The 18,587-nt window shown below is 43.7% G+C and overlaps 1 protein-coding gene across 1 annotated transcript in view; it reads right to left on the bottom strand.

Annotated features, from left to right (window-relative positions):
* jade2 (jade family PHD finger 2) overlaps positions 1-18,059 on the bottom strand; it is a gene marked incomplete at both ends in the record, with an annotated part of 137,792 nt that extends 119,733 nt beyond the window's left edge. The window contains 2 exons of the mRNA XM_079172251.1: positions 13,909-13,994; positions 17,996-18,059. Coding sequence (XP_079028377.1) covers positions 13,909-13,994; positions 17,996-18,059 — 150 coding nt within the window. The remainder of the gene's footprint in view (positions 1-13,908; positions 13,995-17,995) is intronic.
* Positions 18,060-18,587: the final 528 nt, after the last annotated feature.

Genomic DNA, 18,587 nt, shown 5'->3' with positions numbered 1-18,587 from the left:
GGAAGAAGGAGAAGAGTGTTTTATGTTTCTTCCTCTGGGCATCATGGCTACCTGGCTCTCCACAGTGCGTCATGGCAGATGTCGACTCACAGAGAGAGGAGGCTAATTTTAGCAGCCACATCACAGCACAGGGACGGCTCTAATGATTGGCTGCTTGCAAGGTCCACAGGACTCAGGGAGAAGTGTGTGTGTGTGTGTGTGTGTGTGTGTGCGTGCGTGCGTGCGTGTGTGCGTGCGTGCGTGTGTGTTGAGTGGGTGATTAAGAGTGAGAGAAAAGGGGCTGATGATAGAGAAACAGAGAGAGAGAGAGAAACAGAGACGGAGGGACAGAGAGAGAGCGAGAGAGAGAGAGAGAGAGAGAGAGAGAGGGGGGAGATGAGAGAGAGAGAGAGGGGATGAGAGAGAGAGAGAGAGGGGGGATGAGAGAGAGAGAGACAGAAAGACAGAGAGAGAGAGAGAGAGAGAGAGAGGGGGGGTGAGAGAGAGAGAGAGGGGATGAGAGAGAGAGAGAGAGAGGGGGGATGAGAGAGAGAGAGACAGAAAGACAGAGAGAGAGAGAGAGAGGGGGGGGTGAGAGAGAGAGGGGATGAGAGTGAGAGGGGGGGATGAGAGCGAGAGAGAGAGAGAGAGAGAGAGAGAGAGAGAGAGAGAGAGAGAGAGAGAGAGAGAGAGCAGTGACTCAGTGATTTCAGCAAGAAACAGACACTTTCTCTCCGACATGCACCAACACAGGAATCCGACACAATGTAACGTATTTTAATGAATCATGGCCTCACTCATCCATTAGATGATTAATACATTTTGAATTTAGGGGACTCGAACGCTTCGAAGGCTTCGACCGTTGCCGTGGTAACCAACGTCCAAAAATCGAATGAGTCACGTTTATGTTCCTAAAAAAATTCCACACAGCTCATAAAATAAAGGAAAAGAAGAAACCACACTATCCATTATTCCTCAACATTAGTTATCATCAGACTGATAGCGCTGTTTGTGGTGTGTGTGTGTGTGTGTGTGTGCGTGCGTGCGTGCGTGCGTGTGTGTGTGTGTGCTGTCCAGGGTGCTGAAACGCAGCGGAGGAGATCGATAGACTGACGGGGCAGCAGTTGACAATTTGTTTAAAATAATCCTCTCTCTCTCATTGGACGATAATAGCGAAGTGAAGCACAAGATAAGCGAGTAATGACAGCTTGTTCTGGAATAAAAAATCAATTTCTTTCTATTTTTATGTCAAAGTCCAATCATCTTTCTACTTGAAGGAACAAAACAATGTGCGCTTTCGTAAGCTAGTACCAACCAATAATAATCATGATATTCATCAATAAGGCGCTAAATTCTTAACCCACCCGCTTTTGAGAGGTCCAATCAGATCCCTCATGTAACTACACACCCCTAAAATATTCAGTTTCACTGTAAAACACGTCACAGTACAGAAGCTAGTTTCACTGCATGGACATAGAGCCGCATGAGGAACCACTTTCCCCAACAAGGCTTCAGATCAGTGAACCAGCATGTCACAAAAAAGTGCTGAAATCGCATAAAGACGACTCTAGACTTTAATCTGGAATGCCCCAAAAAGTACGATTTGAACATCTGACTCACCTCTCCTCAGCATCAACCACACAGGTATAGTGAGTCGAAGGTCAAATTAAGAAACTGAAATTGATATAAAAGCTCCCAAAAAGTGTCATAGAAATATATATATATGTACATAAATACAAGGACAAAATATGCGCTGAGGTAAAACAGACCTCACTGCACTTCGTGTTTGTTTCCTACTGCAACAGCAAACCCTGTTTTCCTTTATCAGAGGGACACAGGTGTCTGAAAAATGGCCGCCTATCTCCTATGTATTTCTCCTCTCACCGAGTCGGACAGAGAGGGAGGAGAGCTTAGCGCAGGAAAAGGCAAAAGTATACATTTAACAGACGGACGGGATGAAAGGGGACGAAAACTCAAGGGGAAGAGAAAATGTTTGGCTCCAGATGTGTCGAAAGATAGAAGAGAGAACCAGAGAAGAAGACCAGCGAGGAGGAGAAGGACAGGAGCAGAAGTGCAAATCCAACTGGCTGCCATCTTTTCCTGATGTGCGTCCAGGAGAACACTTTTATTGTGGATCTTATGTTTCACCTCAAATTCATTTTCCCTTTAAGTCTGGAAAACTAAGTGGAGACGCAATGGAAAAGTAAAGACAGATAAGGAAGAAAGGTACACGTTCAGTAAGGTTATCTAGAAGGCAAATATGCACTGAGACACTGTCTCGTATCAGCCAACAAACTGCCCAGGAGTGTAATCAGGACGGGATTAGCACACAGCCCAGATGTTCGAACAGTAAATATCCATCACGCTTTTCATAACATGCTACTCTCACTGCGATAGCCGTTCAACCTTTAGCCAGTTCATGAAAGCATCTACTTCTGCTGTTCAAACCACTGCTTTTCCAGGACAAACACTCATTCCAAGCAGCAGAAACAACCATTAGATTTAAATAACATTATGAACAACAGGGGCGTGGGGCGTCTTTCAATCAGAGGGTTGGTGGTTCAAACCCTGGCTCTGGCTCCGGCACCACTAGTTGCAAGTCGATGTGTCCTTGAGCAAGACACTTAACCCCGAAATATGATAGCATCTGAAATGTAAGTCGCTTTGGATAAAAGCGTCAGCTAAATGACTGTAATGTAACTTGGTTCAACTCGGTGTCATTCCCAACGGTGCATCGCTCCTTCAACTAACGCCAATGCAAACACGGGACGTTCATCCAGGAGAAGGCAATGGAGAAGTTAACGTGGACATTTTGGCCTGTCATTAGTCACTAGTCATGTGACTCGTTAGTAGGCATGCCCCCCGAAACTCAGTTCTTAACAGCAATCGGTTCCAAATGATTAAAGTATCGATAAGGCCAGGAGTTAACGGTTCTGCTATCGGCTCTTTAGGAGTTACGGAGTAAGATGTCCTCGTTTCAAACGTCCTCTCTCTGTCTCTTTGTGCTTTACTCTGACACTCACACACACAGACTCCGGCTCAGTACAGCGTGAGACAAGCATCACGGCAGAGAGAAGGTCCAAAGTGTGGCTTCATTTTACTCCAGTAGATGCTGAGAACTCTCGTTGTCACAGGTGCAATAAAACCCTCAAAAGCAAAGAAGGAAATCTGCAGAAATAAAGGTTTTGACTGTTTGTGGAGCAGCCGTCCATCCTCGTCCACTGTAGGTAACATTAGTGATGACATACGATGTATAAGAGTATCGATAAGAGTAATAGTATGGATAAAATCCTAACGATACCCATCCCTTCTCATCCGTCAGTGAAGTTAACGTCAACAACGCTAGTTTCCAAAATCTTAATAAGTGGTTTTGTTGCCTAAAGCTAATTTCCTTTGAAGACAGAATGCATGTACGGATTGACACGTCTAAAGAGTGACACCAGAAGGGTACGTAGAGCGTCACAGCTTTAGGCTCAGGGCCTCTGACCAAGTGCCGGTATTTGAGGAGTTGGGAGTAAGAATGTGTTTTATAGTTTTCATTGAAATATATGAGCACTAGGAATCCAAGGTGTTGCTAAATGTCTCATCAATAAGATCTCCAAAAGTATCAAATAAAACGAAAAACAGTTCTTCTGCTCTTTAAAAGTATGGGAGGAGAAGGATTCTTGGACACGAGAGTGAATTAATAATGTGATGTCAAAACTCGAATAAGATAAGAAAAGTCCAAATAAAGGTTGCTCAGTATTTCTGAAATACCCTTTTCATGACACACATAAATTATAGAGCTGCGCCCCCTGAGAAGCAATTCAAAAGTATTTTGTCTTTTGTCTCTTTTTCACCATCGATGGAGTCTTGACGTACGTGGTTCAGGCGGCGGAGGGTCTTTTGTGCGAGCGCTGCAGAACAGGCAAACGAGAATCAGCGCCTGAAGAAAAGCTCGCTGCGCGGCTGCTTCAGCTCGGGACGGGTGAGCGGGAAAAGAGACGCAAAAGCCACAGTGAAGGGAGTCGCCGCTTTTTATGCGGAAACATTAGCGCTCGCTAAACTGAATCACTCGCGTCAACAGCCGTTAACCGACTTGTCGCTTCTCGCATAACACATGCGAAGGATTTGAAAAGAAAGTGAAAAGGATTTCCTCTTGCTCTTTCTCTTTCGTCCCCCCCCCCCCCCCCCCCCCTCTCTCCCGTCTCGGATCTGAAATGTCACATCCGCAGCTATTAGCCCGACTCCGTTCCACCGAGCTGTGGAAAAGCACTCAGCCCACGATTCATGCCCCTCATTAGCGCGAGACGAGACAGTGAACAAGTCCTTTTGAGATTTTCTCTGAACGCAGGCTCCTCATCACGAGCCGCTGGCCTGAATGACGCGTGGAGCGACGGCGCTCCCCCCCCCCTCCTCTCCACGCCAAGGGCAGGCTGATTGCCAAGGCTTCGCTCAAAGGTCATGCAATTAAGCTTTGTTCCCGCTTCAATACGGATTTGACTGGCTGCGCTTCGCCCGTTTGAACAGATGTGATTTTTGGCCCGCAGCGAGCTAAAAACTCTGCCCTCCGTTCATGTTCACAATCACATAATCAAAGAAATTAGTCTAAGACGGAAGAATCCTTAAAGAAGAAGGAGAGAAAAAAAAGAGTGAAAGGGCAGAATCTGTGCAGATTTCTCCACAAATTTAATTATCAATATTCAGAGCCGCACCGCAGTAGCTTAGAGGTTAAGTAAACTGGATTTTGAGCCAGAGGCTTCTTGGACTGGAGTCTGGAAAGGGAAAAAAGCTCTTCTCCCTGAATGCCCTTGGGCAAGGCATTTAACCTCCAAAACTGCTTCGATGGAGCTGCTTAATGGCCATATGTCGAAGACTGTAAATGTAGTGGGCAGCTCGCTCAGTCAGGGTAAATCATGGAGCAGCAGGGGTATTAGGCACAACATCGCGGAACAAGAGCATGTAAGTATTTATATTTATATATATATATATATATATATTCAGAAGACGTCACGGATGTCATGGCGGGGGAAAAAGCACACACACACACACAATGTAGTTCCAAATAAATATTCAAGCTTTTCACACAACTGGCTTGAACAAGGCATGTAGCCCCCCCCCCACACACTCTCAAGTGGATGAGCTCAGTGGAGGCTGTGCTTGTACTCTGCAGCTCCCAGGTGTGAATGTGTGTAAAAATTCATGAATATGAAGCGAGATGTTTCTGAGAGTGAGAGAGAGCAAACATGCTCAGAAAACCCTTCCCCTGAATAACTTCAAAACAAAAGGTTACAAAAGAAAGAAAGAAAGAAAAAAAACTGGGTCACTGACAAGAAAAAGTCCGATGCAAATATGGTTCTCCGTATGGCGGAGCCCAGGCAGACGATCTGGTGAAATGGCAAGCAAAGGCTGGGGGGGTATGTGACCTAGTTTTGGAGAAAAAAAAAAATAATCAACCAAAAACAACTACATGATTAATGGCGCGTCGCATGCCTGCCTTTACTGTAACTCCAGCGTGTTGTCGGGGTTGTGAACGGGGAATAACGCGGTTGATTGAAATGGAAACCAGCCCGTAGAGTTGGCTGCGCTGAAGCTCAGCGGGTTCAATAAGCATGTGACAGATCTACAGCTTGTTTTACGCTGCGCGGAGATCCAGACGGCTGGTATCTGTCACACATAAAATATATTTTGTCACCCAGATTTTATCGGATTTTCTGAATTGCTGTGATGCACTTCGCTCCACCCACCTGATGCCGTGTGCCGGCCAAAATAAACCCTATGACTTGGGAGTAGGAGTTGATCCGCAGAGTCTTATAATAACACAGCAACTTCTCAGCTGGCCTCCCACTCTAACGCTAAGAGGCTCTGAGTCATCAAAAAGATATTTCTTTTCTATATTTAAAGAAAAGGGAGATTCTTGCCATAATATATCATTAATCTGTGATGTTTTCCAGGAGTCGTTTTATTTTCGACTGCACTACTTCTGTCTCATCTGCTTCTACTACAGATAAGGATTAAGTACATTCACAAGAATTGCTGTGCAGAGCACTTTTAAATGTGTACATTGTGAAGGCAATACATGACGGGCACACGACATGTCTGGTGGACAGATTGCTGTTAGCCGCTAGCCTCGGTGCTCGGCCTCTGCTGTGTGGAGAGCAGCGTGGAGGCAATCTCTCAATCATAGATGCTCAGAATTTTGGAATTAAGCACCTTTAAACATCAATTATTGGTGGGAATAAAGAGGATGAAGTTTTGGAGTAATTGAAAAATACTGTGATGAAGTTAAAACAAGGGTGACGTGCGTGTCTTTCATTTCATTTACAAATTGTACGTTTTTTTGTCCTTTGCATGGTGCAGTGCTGTTTGACATTTAGAGTTATCTGCTGTGGCTGAACTAAGAATATTCAACCGATGCATTCAATGCAATAACATGTTGATGTTGGTTCTAGTCACTAGACTCCACAACAGAAAAAAACAGAAGATCATTAAACAGAAGTAGCAGTTCTGCACGAAAGTCATACCTTTTTTTGCCTTTTTTTTTTTTTACCAGTGAGTTCTTTTTGCACATTGTGCAGAAGTCTAAAGAAAGTTGTCTGAACCATGTGAAGCAATCAGGACGTTTTTGGCTGAGTTTGAAAACAGCCAGACAGCTTTTCCTTGTGGCTCGATCTAGCGGTTTTTAGCATTGTGCAAGAACCGTGATCATCATCAATCTGTTTAATTCAATGTGAAACTAATTATATCCCCAGAAAAACACTGTAAACTTTAATCAAAGCGAAGAGTTGCACAATGTTTCGATGCTTCTCGCTCCCACACTGTCCTTGAAACTATGTTTGTGCGGGGCAGCAGATGTAGAAGCGGCTGCCAAATCCCAATTTACACAAAACTTTTTAGAATAAACACCAGAGCATCAATTAGGGAGACGGGTGCCCGACGTCAGGGAAGCGACGACGATGACACACCGACACCTTGAACAGCGCGGATACTGAATCCGTAAAACTTCAGAGCGACCACTTTGAAAAACATGAGAAAGCCGTAGAAAAGTGTTTTTTGTGCAACAATTAATATTCGCAGCATCTTTATCTCATGGTCGCACTTTTTTTCCTTTCTGTCGCACTCTTTCAGTAATCTCTCACTTCATCCTATACCTTGCTGCTACTGTATTTTATTTTCACAACATCCATAAAGGTGTTCTTTATCCCTCCCGTGCCGTAGTTGCTTGCCATCCTCACTTCTCTCGCAGTAGATTTCAAAACCAGGTTCAGTATGCAGCCCTGTGATGTGCTCTCCCTCTTTCCTTCCTCTGTCAACATTTCAACGTCCATACTTTCTACACAATATTATTTCAGCACCTGTTAGGTGAGCAACAGGACTAATAATGACAGCTCAATACACTGGCTGGAGGCTGTGTTGGCTCTCTGTGTGTGTGTGTGTGCATATGTTTATTTGCACTCATCTCCCGGCTGGTGGTGTGTCGACATGCAGGGCTCTCCGCCATCCGTCCAGGCTGCTCGTCCAATCACCGGGCTCGGCACGTGGAGCCGGAGAGACACTGCAACACCAACTCAGTGCATTCCTGTAGCTGATAGTTGCCATGGAGTTTCACAGCTGTTTCTACCAGACCCTAATGAGCCGCAACAGCTGCTAGCATGTTTGAATACACACACACACACACACACACACACACACGTGTATACATACACATGCTTGTATCTACACACGTGATTACTTAACTATTAATACGTGTGGAAGTTTAACAATCCTCCAGAGGATTAGAGCTTGTTATGTCTTGCGAGGATGTTGGCGCGCTGCTGAGTTTACACCATAAAGGCTATCGCCTCTTTGACAGGGATCCACCGATAACATCTGCACATCTGGATACGTACACAGCTTGCATTGGAACAATGAGTCCGAGTTTAACATACAAGATGTTTAAAAACAAAACTAAAACAGGAATGTTTCACAGAGCTCGTCAATGCCCAGAGGTAATTTTCCGATGTCCTAATTTGATTGTGTCATTACTTTGACAAATGCAAATAATACGGAGGAAGAAGATCAGGGGGCCATTCAGCAGGCTGTGTTTGCTATCACCATTAAACCCGTTTGCAATGATTGTGATCCGTTTGTCAAATTGGTTATCGTTTGTGGTTTCAACTTCTTCTTCTTCTTTCGTAAGAAAATAACAACAAATACAAATGAACACAGAGAAACTTAAGTTAGGCACAACTATTCTTCAAAGTGTTATCGAAGATAGAAACATTAAATCCAGTAGTCATATAGCAGGACACATCAAACATGGTTCCTGTCAACATCTTAAACAAAAGATGTTTATCAACCGAAATAACACAGTACCATGTTTTAACGAAACAATACCTGTAATGTGTCCTTTTTGTGCCCGTATTTAGAAAGAAAACTACAATATGTATGTAAGTGTTTTTTGATTTAATGCACCGTGTGATCGGCCCACTACCACAGCAGCTACAATACACACAGACGGGATATAACGTTCCAGCACAAGGCTCCGCACACGGAGATGCCAGAGCCGGCGGTTAGCCGCTAACGGTGCTAACAGCGCTAACAACAGCAATACTAACAAAGCTAACTGTTTCATTTGAACCTGGGGGGGAAGTGGAGGGTGGGAATTACACTTCTGCTAGAACACAAACACAGCTTCATTTACATAATGGGTATCGGTACTTTATTGGTATCGGTATCACTTTAAGGGTACTGATGCTGTTACTGGCATCGTCCTTCCATCGACCACTTCTCCTTCACACTATCTGCTCTGATTGTTGTGGCTACAGTCACATATACTGTACTTACTGCATTGCACACTCGACTTCCCCCTTCACACACATAAACACACTTGTATATACGTCAATATAACAATGATAATGATGATATACACTGAGAGTTTCACCCCTGAACAGCCATCATCTTTTTGGCCACCCCCATCAATACCACTTCCTTTCCTGCATGGTGCAATGTTCTACAGCCTCTTCTGCACTGTGGTAACAGTTAAGTCTACTCAGAGCTTAGCTTATTAGCCTCTAGAGCCCTTTTAGCTAGCTAAACTAAGATACAGTCATTGGGGCAAACAGAGCAAATACATAACCTGTGTAATGTGAGGAAGACAGTAACTAAAAGGCCACAAAGAAAGACCCTCGTACCAAAAGTCTATTGAAAAAAGTCCATAAAAAGTACGTTGAGTTGCTCGGCTGTGAACACAGACTCACTCCACGTCCCAGATGTGAATGTGAGATCATGTACAAACTCGACTAATTGCAAGTCACGGCTTTTTGTTAAATTGCCAAGCTGTAAATTGCAAACTGAGTAATGACAAAATAAAAATGCATTTAGCTTGTGACATTATCCCAGAAGATTATAGCTGATCCTTACACCTTGATTATTACCCATTTGGCAACAAGATTAACTCTTCATTAAATCCCCGTTCTGGATTCTGTTCTTACAATATTAAACACTTTTAAAAGGGTTTTCCAAAGAGAACGTTGAGATTTGATAAAACTGTAAAAATGATTTGGTTCCCCATATTTCATCATCTACGCCAATATGTTCATTATTATTTAATCTAAAGTTTTGTACATATACTTTTAGAGACATATTATCAAGTGTGGTTGTGCGGACAAAAGTGCAACAGGTGATGCTTTTTAAAAATGTTAAGCAACTAAAAAAACGTATCAAATATATTTCAAAAAAGAAAATCCTCATCAACACACATCGTAAACAAACATCTAGAACTTCTGGCATCTCCATATATACGACCCGATGACTGGACTGATGTTCAGACTCAAAACCAGCAGACAGAAAACGAGCCGCACGAAACCATTTGAATACGGACATTCCCCTGACCGGGTGTGTGCTACAACATTTCAATACCACACGGCTGGAAGAAACCCCCAGAGTGCAAAGTGTGTGTGTATTCATGTTTCCACCTTGTGTGTCAGGCACCCTCTCACAAATGTGTGTGTGTGTGTGTGTGTGTGTGTGTGTGTGTGTGTGTGTGTGTGTGTGTGTGTGTGTGTGTGTGTGTGTGTGTGTGTGTGTGTGTGTGTGTGTGTTGCAGTGATTTGACAACTGTCACCCAATCCCCTGGGGGAAGGAAGGGGGATTTCTCTGCAGACGGGAAGCTCTGCTTTTTGTCTAAAGAAAGACTTCTCACTCCAACTGGTGACTCAGTATCACTGCAGCTACATTATATTACAATTTTATTTATTTTTTTAAAGGAGGTTTTTGTTATCTAAGTCATTGCATGAAGGCACAAATGTGTTTTTCCTCTTTTTCTTATGCTCTAACCATTAACCACAAGACCAAATATGTGCTCTCTGTGTGCGTACTTTACGTCATAACGACTTCCTGTTTGTCTTTGAAATGTTCAAAATCCTCAATCTCTGCCCAGAGATAAAAACAGCAATACAAAAAAAAAACATTTGAAGTTGTGCTCCTTCCGCCCAGTAAAGATCTCTAAACCACTTCTAAGAAAAGTCGACGCTGCAGTGAAAGACTCAAAGAGGCGCAAAATATAGTCGGCTCATTTTTAGAAAAGCGCTACGTTGTCATTACAACTGGTGTTTACCCTTCGCCACACCTCCCTGAACCGATCAGTCCATCTGTGAACCACTGCTCACTGTCACCGTCTTCTTCCCAGTGAGGATGCACTGAAAAGGCAGAGAAATAACTGCCTTTTTTAAACTTGTTTTCACTTTCTGTTGATCATTATAAAAAGCCCTTATGTTCAGTTGTGTCCGGCTGCCACCATCAACCATCAACATGCTCTCAAACACAACATGAACACAGCCAATAAACTCCATACCGACTTCTTATTCACGTTGGCATTTGTGTTAAAACAACAACAACAACACACATCATATATTACATTGAAACCAGTGTTTAAATGAACATAATGTATAGCACTGGAAATACTGCAACTGATGAGCGTCATGTGGTAACGTGAACTAGTTCAACACCAAATGTAAATGTGACATTCGATGCTGGTTCGTGGTTTCTCTGATGGATCTACTGCAAAGCCTCCTCATCCTTGTGTTTGCGCTTCCTCATTGTGTGTAAAGCAGTAAAAACCCCAAACAGTGACAGTGTTGAAGTGGTTCTCTGCAGGTACACTTGGCGGGTGAGGAAAAGAAGCGGCACTCCTCTCTGCAAAGCTGAAGAGAAGTTGAGAAGAGAAACTAATGAGAATGAGGAACTTGACCTCGAGTGTTTGCTTAAGTATTGTTAGTAAAAGGCGGGCGTGTCATTTGATCAGGGTCGTGACCGTTGGCATGTTAAACACACAAGTTGTTGGCGTGGCCTCGGGACACTGACGGCATTCAGCAATAAAACTCAACGATCAAATAAACGAATTCATTAAATTAAACTTCATCTCTGGCCTTGGATTAAGAAAACCAGACAGTGAGATTCTCGAAAATGTCATTTTTCTTCTACACCATTGAATAAACAAAGTCGACCAACTCAATGTAATTAGATAGTGAGTGGCACTTTTATATCTACAATAATTTACGAATTAACGTTGCCATTTCTTTTTCAATCTCAAACTCAAGTTTTTCATGATTCATCCATATTGTATTATATATATATAATATGTATTCATCTGGACAGAAACCAGCCTAACACGGGGCCAAACACATCAATACCGACAAAAGAATCAACAAGTAGATACAAAGACAGTCTGGTATATATACTGAACTCTCCAGCAGCAGCAAGACAAACGGCAACACACCTTTCACACTCGACGAGTTAAGCTTTCTCTCGCATCAGCTCGGATTCACATTCTCGACTTTTTGAACTTTGCACTGACACTCTGACAGAAGTCGGCCTCCCTCTTCCTTTGTTCAACCTCACCCGTCACTTACTGCCGACGGCAAAAAAAAGAAAAGAAAATGACAGTAAAACATCGTGTTTTTTTTTTTTTTCAACGAAAAGAGCAGCTTGCCCCGGAGCGAGGCGAGGAGGCGGCGTTTCTGAAAGGGAACGCGGCCCCTGGCTCCTCAGCTGAGGCCCGGGGTTCAGAGCAGAGAGCTACAGTAGTAATTACTGAGAGACTGATTGCTGACAGGACCTTCCAACAGCCTGTGGTTAACTGGAAGGAGCTGAGGGGGAGGAAGCTTCAGATGCACAGGCATGACAGATGCTCCGCTGATGACTTGTACTTCGGGGTGGTTCGGGGGCATGCATGCCATTTTGCTCTATTCATTCTCCTTTCAAAAGTTACACAAGAGAAACATTAGCACACTTAAACTTTGAACGGTTTTTTGACATTTCTTTTGGGAGGAAGGACGAGGAGAACCGAGAGCGGAGGCGAGAGCGCATTACCCTCTTAAAAAACGGTATTAACTCATTTAGTAAAAAATAAACGTTGTTTTAAGGGCTCCGTTGAGCATCTTTAGAATTTGAGAAGTGCCATCAGAGGTGGTTACCTCCTCTCCTATATTAAAAAAAAATGCTCCCCTGCTAATTTTTTTAAGAGCAGATGTAATTCGTTCCAAATGGCTCGATAGTTATTTCTGGAGTGAAACTCTACAAACAGAAAGAGACGAGTTCTCCTTAAACAGATTTGAACCCACTTCACTGACGGAGTGGGAGGAATGTGTGATTTTGGCAGGCGGATCGTCGCCACAACTGGTTCACTGCACTGGTTTTCCCAACCGGCTGATGCCAGCTTCTTCCTCGGGGTGGTCATTTGAGAGCCCTCGGGACCGTTCATCGTGACCATGTGGACGTTTCTACCCGGTAGTTAAGGCCGACCGATCCGTGCCGTCCATGTGCCCGGTTGATTTAGCTGCGGTGGTCGGAGACGGCTGTATTTACATTGGAGAGAAGTGTTTGTTCCAGTTAAGGACTGATATACGGGGGGCTTCCACAATCTTAAATCAAAGCTGCTGCTGTTGTAAGGAATGGTACCAATGCCACAAATGGTTTCTATTCATTATTATTTTCCTAATTTTGTCTCATAATTGTGTAGGTTTTGGATCCTCCCCTCCTCCTCCAATAGTGTTTTACTGACGATATTTTCGGCCTAGATTCAAATAAAAATGTGCAATCGGGACATCGGCGTTAATGCTTTTCTATTCGCCGATCCTTAATGATGAAACGCTGTGAGCAACAGTTAGTTACAAAATAGTGTTTGGTGAGAAGCTTCACTAAATCCAGTTGTTTGTGGGAGATATTTTCCCAGTAACATAAATAGATATTAGAGATGAATTATGACCTGTTTACACTGCTCCAAACAGCTTATCATACATCATTAAAACTATTTATGACAAGATTTGTTTAATCCATAAAAATACAAACTTTAATTTCGTTATCATTTGAATTGTGTGTTTTCATGAAGAATAACAAACACTGAAGATGACCATAACAAAGTCAAAGATGAATTGTTGATGGTTTACTCTGACTTCAGAGCAGTTGAAAGGATTGTTTGGACGGCGGTGAATAAAAATAACCTGGAGCGTTGTAGACCAGCTGCTGTAACAAAACACACCAAAAGATCATCTGTCTGCCGATATGGATCATCAATTGGTATCGGCAGCAGAAAAGGAATCTCCAAAAGTTATATTTGCTCCCTTTTTCCTGATCCGATCCGTGACACGATCCGAACCGTTCAACACTACAGCGATCAGAAACGACCCAGCATCGATTCTGCCACTTGAGCTTGTCCAGAAACCAAACGCGGGCTCTGAATTAAGAGTTTACATTCGCTGCTGCCGGGTCGTAAAAAAAAGCCGCAGATCACGCCAGTGAGCGCCAAACCCCAACAACCAGACACAATGCTGGAATCTGACCATTCATGACAACCTCAGCCAAGCCACAACAAATAACAGACAGCGAGTGGAGTGGAGCAAAACCGTGAGCTGGTAGCGGCCAAAGAGAGGCTGCGTTTCATTAAGTACACGAGCTGCCGCACCAACTTACCTCTGATGGCTTCTTGTGCTGGTGGCGGACCCATGTGCTGCTGGTGCCCGTATTCTTCGATGACCTGGACCACGACGTCACCTGACCTGCAGAAATAAAAGAAATACATATATATATATATATGAAGCCATGCTCCGAGTATTGAAGATCAATTAACATCTTTTTCACAAAATACTCAAGAAGTGTTCTTTTGAGAACCAGAGGAGGCAAATTAGCACAGCTTGTGACAAAGTTGTAAAAGAGAAAGTGTTTACTCATCTGGAGCAGAACATAGAAAAACTGAATCTGTCTTTGATTTGTCAAGAATGTGCATTCACGAGTTTGAATGTTGATTTAAAGTGCGTGTGTGTGTGTGTGTGGGGGGGGGGGGGGGGGGGGGTGTCTCTGGCTGCAGACCAGACTTCATGTTCACAGCGTGCCTTCAAACTCACTACAAAGAAACTTTATTGTCCCACTGGAGAACAAATTTCAACGTCAACCATCAAGGGACTCCGTTACTTACGAGAGCGGAAACGCTGCTCATCAACGTAATCAGAAAAAAGTTCTTAAATGAGCACGTGATGCGAGGTCAGGGCCTTATTGAACTCGCCTTTTATCGGTTTAACCGACGAAGGCGTTTCGAGCACTAAAAGAAAGCAGCCGAACTAAGAAACCTTTTTTCCGACGCCCGCGGCTGCACTACCACTGAGCCAGGCCCTTTAATTGAAGCAGACCGATGATGATCTATTAAGAGGTTTAATAAGTAATGACAGTATAAATAGCATCTTGTTAAGCAGTTAGTCCACTGTGGTCCTTTACAACCTCATTAATACACAACTTAATGCCAATTAACCAGCCGCTGGAGCCAATATCCCACCCACCGCTTCAATCAGATGCCCTGCGTGTGTGTGTTTTTTTTTCCGTGCGCCAAATGTATGCAAACAGAAGAGTGTGTGTAATTTCATTAAAGCTGCTTTTTTTTTTCCTTTCTATATTGTTGTTGAAATCACGTAACTACTGCAACAGATATATAGCCGAGAGCTCATTTTCATCTGTGCGCCGCGAAGAAGGCTGTCATTAAAGAAATTGCATCACATTGGCAATTAAATTACATCATACTGGCATAATGGAAAACACAGATTCGCCAATACTGTGTAATATAGCACATTGTGACCGTGTCTGTGTGTGTGTGTGTGTCTGTGTGTGTGTGTGTGTGTGTGTGTGTGTGTGTGTTTCTGTTGCCTCCCACTCAACATATTTCCCTCTCCACCACAGCAGTGTTGCCACCGTGCTAATTTTACTTGTGACGTCTAAACAACTAACAGCGCCCGGGGCAGAGCTGCTGTCAGGCTCCTCTTCAAAATTACAGACTCCCTCTCCCTACACACACACACACACACACACACACACCCACAGCTATTCCCACCATCACACACATCTCGCTCGCATCGACTCTTGTGTGTCTAACTGTCGATGTTGCACAGTTTTACGAGACACACAGACACACTTTCTCTGCCACAGCGTGACAAGAAATATGGAGTGAATTGATCTTTCGCTAAGCCCCGCCCCCTGCTGCTACTGCGTGCAAGCTGTCAGAGCTATACGTTACCATGGAGCCCACACTGTCACTAACTGCACTCACTGAAGAAACGTCGTCTCGTTTTGTGACAAAACTAAATGTGCGTGTGATTTATACACAGGATGTTAAACTGACTCATCAGTGAGAACAGTTTAAAAAAGATAAAGGAATATAACCAGTGACACTATGTGCCAATCTGCAAGACATTTCTGAGTGAACTTAAGCATCTGCACTCCACAAGTGTGTGTGTTAGTCTGTTACAGGTTACATCCACACGCCCCACGAGGCAGCTGCACCGCATCATCACAGTGTGGCCAAACGAGCCTCGGCGCAGTGGGAGGTTACCATCATGGCGGTGTGTTAATTAAAAGCCCCGCTTGGTGCACGGCAGGCAAAAATGATCATGGGGCATTCCTTCAATTAGAAACCTGATAACCTCCAGTCAACATATGCAGCTGGAGCCCTCGCTGCACTGGGCTGGGGGGGGGAAGCTAACGGCTAACGGCTAATTACAAAGCGCAGGGTACGGCCTTCGGGCGCAGGGTGGCTGTTAAGCCTGCTGTAAAAAAGGATTTATACATGCGGACCTGTGACCACAGTTAAACCCGTACGAGGTCACTTCAACCTCTGTTGGCACCGCTGCAGTAGAAACAGGGTCCAAGTGTAGGGATGCCCCCCCCCCCCCCCCATCCCCCGAAACCTGGTTCTAAACGGTAAAAAGTTTTAGATTAGCAAAACTAGAGTACTGTTAGGTAACGGTTCTGCTATCGGTGCTAGCGGTAGCTGCTGTGATTGTAATGAGACACTGGTTACAGAAAATGAGCCGACGATAGACACTTTTTATATATATATACTGTATGTATATATATATATATATTTTGGGTAGTCAGCCAAAACACTCTGAGGCTTGGTCACTCTTTAATAAGTTTAAGTTTGGTTTCTTATGTTACAAAGCCTCTTAAAGTAGTGAAATAATACCTTCATCGGTTCAGCAGGGCCGTTAGGGAGGCACAGAACCAAAAGTTTGTTTTCTAATTCACTATTTTTCTGTCTATGCCGGTCAGAGGAATAGCCGGACTAATACATGTGCTTGTTATTGTAAGATGCATATCAGAAATGCCAAGAATTAGTCATGTAACTGCCAAAAAAAGTCCAAGAAGAATGACATTTAAAATGGAATGACTAAGTCCTCTTATTTTATGGACAGTAACCAGCTGTGAGAGCCAAGTGTGCTTGTGTAACACAGTACCGCTGTTCAAAGACTATTTATTATTTTTTCCAGCAGAAGCTGCCAGTGTCGGTGATGTGTCAGACTGGCCAGATGTTCCCATCATCATGCAGTGTATCTCTGCATGGCGCTCTGTCTCATACGCTGTTTATAAAGCTATATCCAGCCTCTACATACAGACAGACTTTATATGAAGTCTATTGTGTGTCTCAGTGGTTAAGTCTGCCGTGACTCTATCTATAAAACTGTATCCATCATCTATCAACCCGTCCATCAGTCAGCCTATTACCCACATGTCATTACAGCACTTTACAGATTCACTACGTTTTATTGAATGTAGGTAAACGCAGCGAAGCACAAAGTTTAACGAACACAAATCACAATCCCCTCGACTCCTGTTTGTTTGCTGTTACAACTCAACAGATGTAACGTTCGTTCATGATTATTGCAAAGCCTTTCTAAGAATCTGTTTTTGGTTATATGTAGGCCAGTGTTTCTATTAACCCTTTGCAGTTTCGGGGCGTTTTTTTTGCTCCCGTCACATTTTTCTCTTTTCTCTTTGATTTTCACTGCAATAGTTATTAAGTCCTGCTCCTCTATGGAAACAGCACCATCATGGCTACAAGTAGAGAGAACAAGTTGAATTTCTTGGATAATATAATTTACAAAAAATAGAAAACGATGGAATCTATATATTCAACATTTGCGTTACCAATGTTTCAGTTCAGTCAAAGTTTCACAGATTTTGTTGTCACGTGACTGTTGGTCTCAGCCGAGTCAATCATGGCTTTCTAGTTGTGCTGAAGAGCGCAGAATTTTGTGTTTTTTACAGGATCTGGTTACTTCACACAGTTTATTCAGGGCAAGATTTTAAATGAGACATTCACAATAAAATGTTTTTGAAGAAATATCACAATTGTCTGCTTCGTTTTGCTGACGGAAGCATTTGTCGCACATGACGGAAGCATTTGTCATTTTTTTACAGCTTCTGATAAACAATGAAATTACAGTAACTGTTTTTGTGTTGTTGTGTAGCTGTGTTTAAAAAAAAAGGGGGGGGGGGGGGGGTCTTAATGCAGAGGAGGGACGTCAGTGAGACAGAGAGGAAAGTCTATGTGGGGAGTGAATATGAGAAATATCCTGCGGGAGTTGACTAAAACCAGGCAGCTCGACGTACAACAACAGCACAAGAACTCACTTTTTTTGACACTTCCAGGTTTCTTTCTCCCTCACAAACACACACACACACACACACACACACAAACACACTCCCTCTCCATCCCTGACTCTCTCCAACTTACTGTCGGTGGTGTCGGAGTCGTTGCTGCTCGTGGAGTATTTTCTCCTCTTCTTTTCGCTCTCCATCTGTCAGGGTGGCACGGACGGAGGGGGGAGGGAGGGAGGGAGGTGGGGGACCAACAGAGGGAGAGAGGGAGAGAAAAATGACGAGTGAGAAGATGTTCACCATGAAAACACACTTGTTAATGAAATAATGCGCCGATGGCACCAATCTGTCGGAGCCGGCGGCCTGCCAGAATAAACCGACTTCATCACCGTTACACATCGACGCTTTCAGGAACTTCACAACGATTGTGAGTTGTTCTGCTTCCTCACAAACAGTGGGAGTCCTCGCGCATGCCGACTGTGAACTCATCCTGCATTAGTGCTGTATTCAGCGGGAGCTGTTGCACAAGTCCCCCTTTCATGCATCTTCTTCGCTATAATAGAGAGGAAACCAGCTTAAACTAGGACACCTTTTGAAGCGTAAAGCAGCAGAGGACGGTGGTTCTCTACAGTGTGATGAGAACATCTCTATTTAACAACCTCATGCGATCCAGCCTCCACAGGTTACAGTGACACGATATGTTCAATGTTACGCAACCAAAACTTTCT

The sequence above is a fragment of the Pholis gunnellus genome, assembly GCF_910591455.1.
Source record: "Pholis gunnellus genome assembly, chromosome: 13".
NCBI lineage: Eukaryota > Metazoa > Chordata > Actinopteri > Perciformes > Pholidae > Pholis > Pholis gunnellus.
The sequence above is the reverse complement of the archived record's forward strand: the minus strand, read 5'-3'. Positions and strand labels throughout refer to the sequence as shown.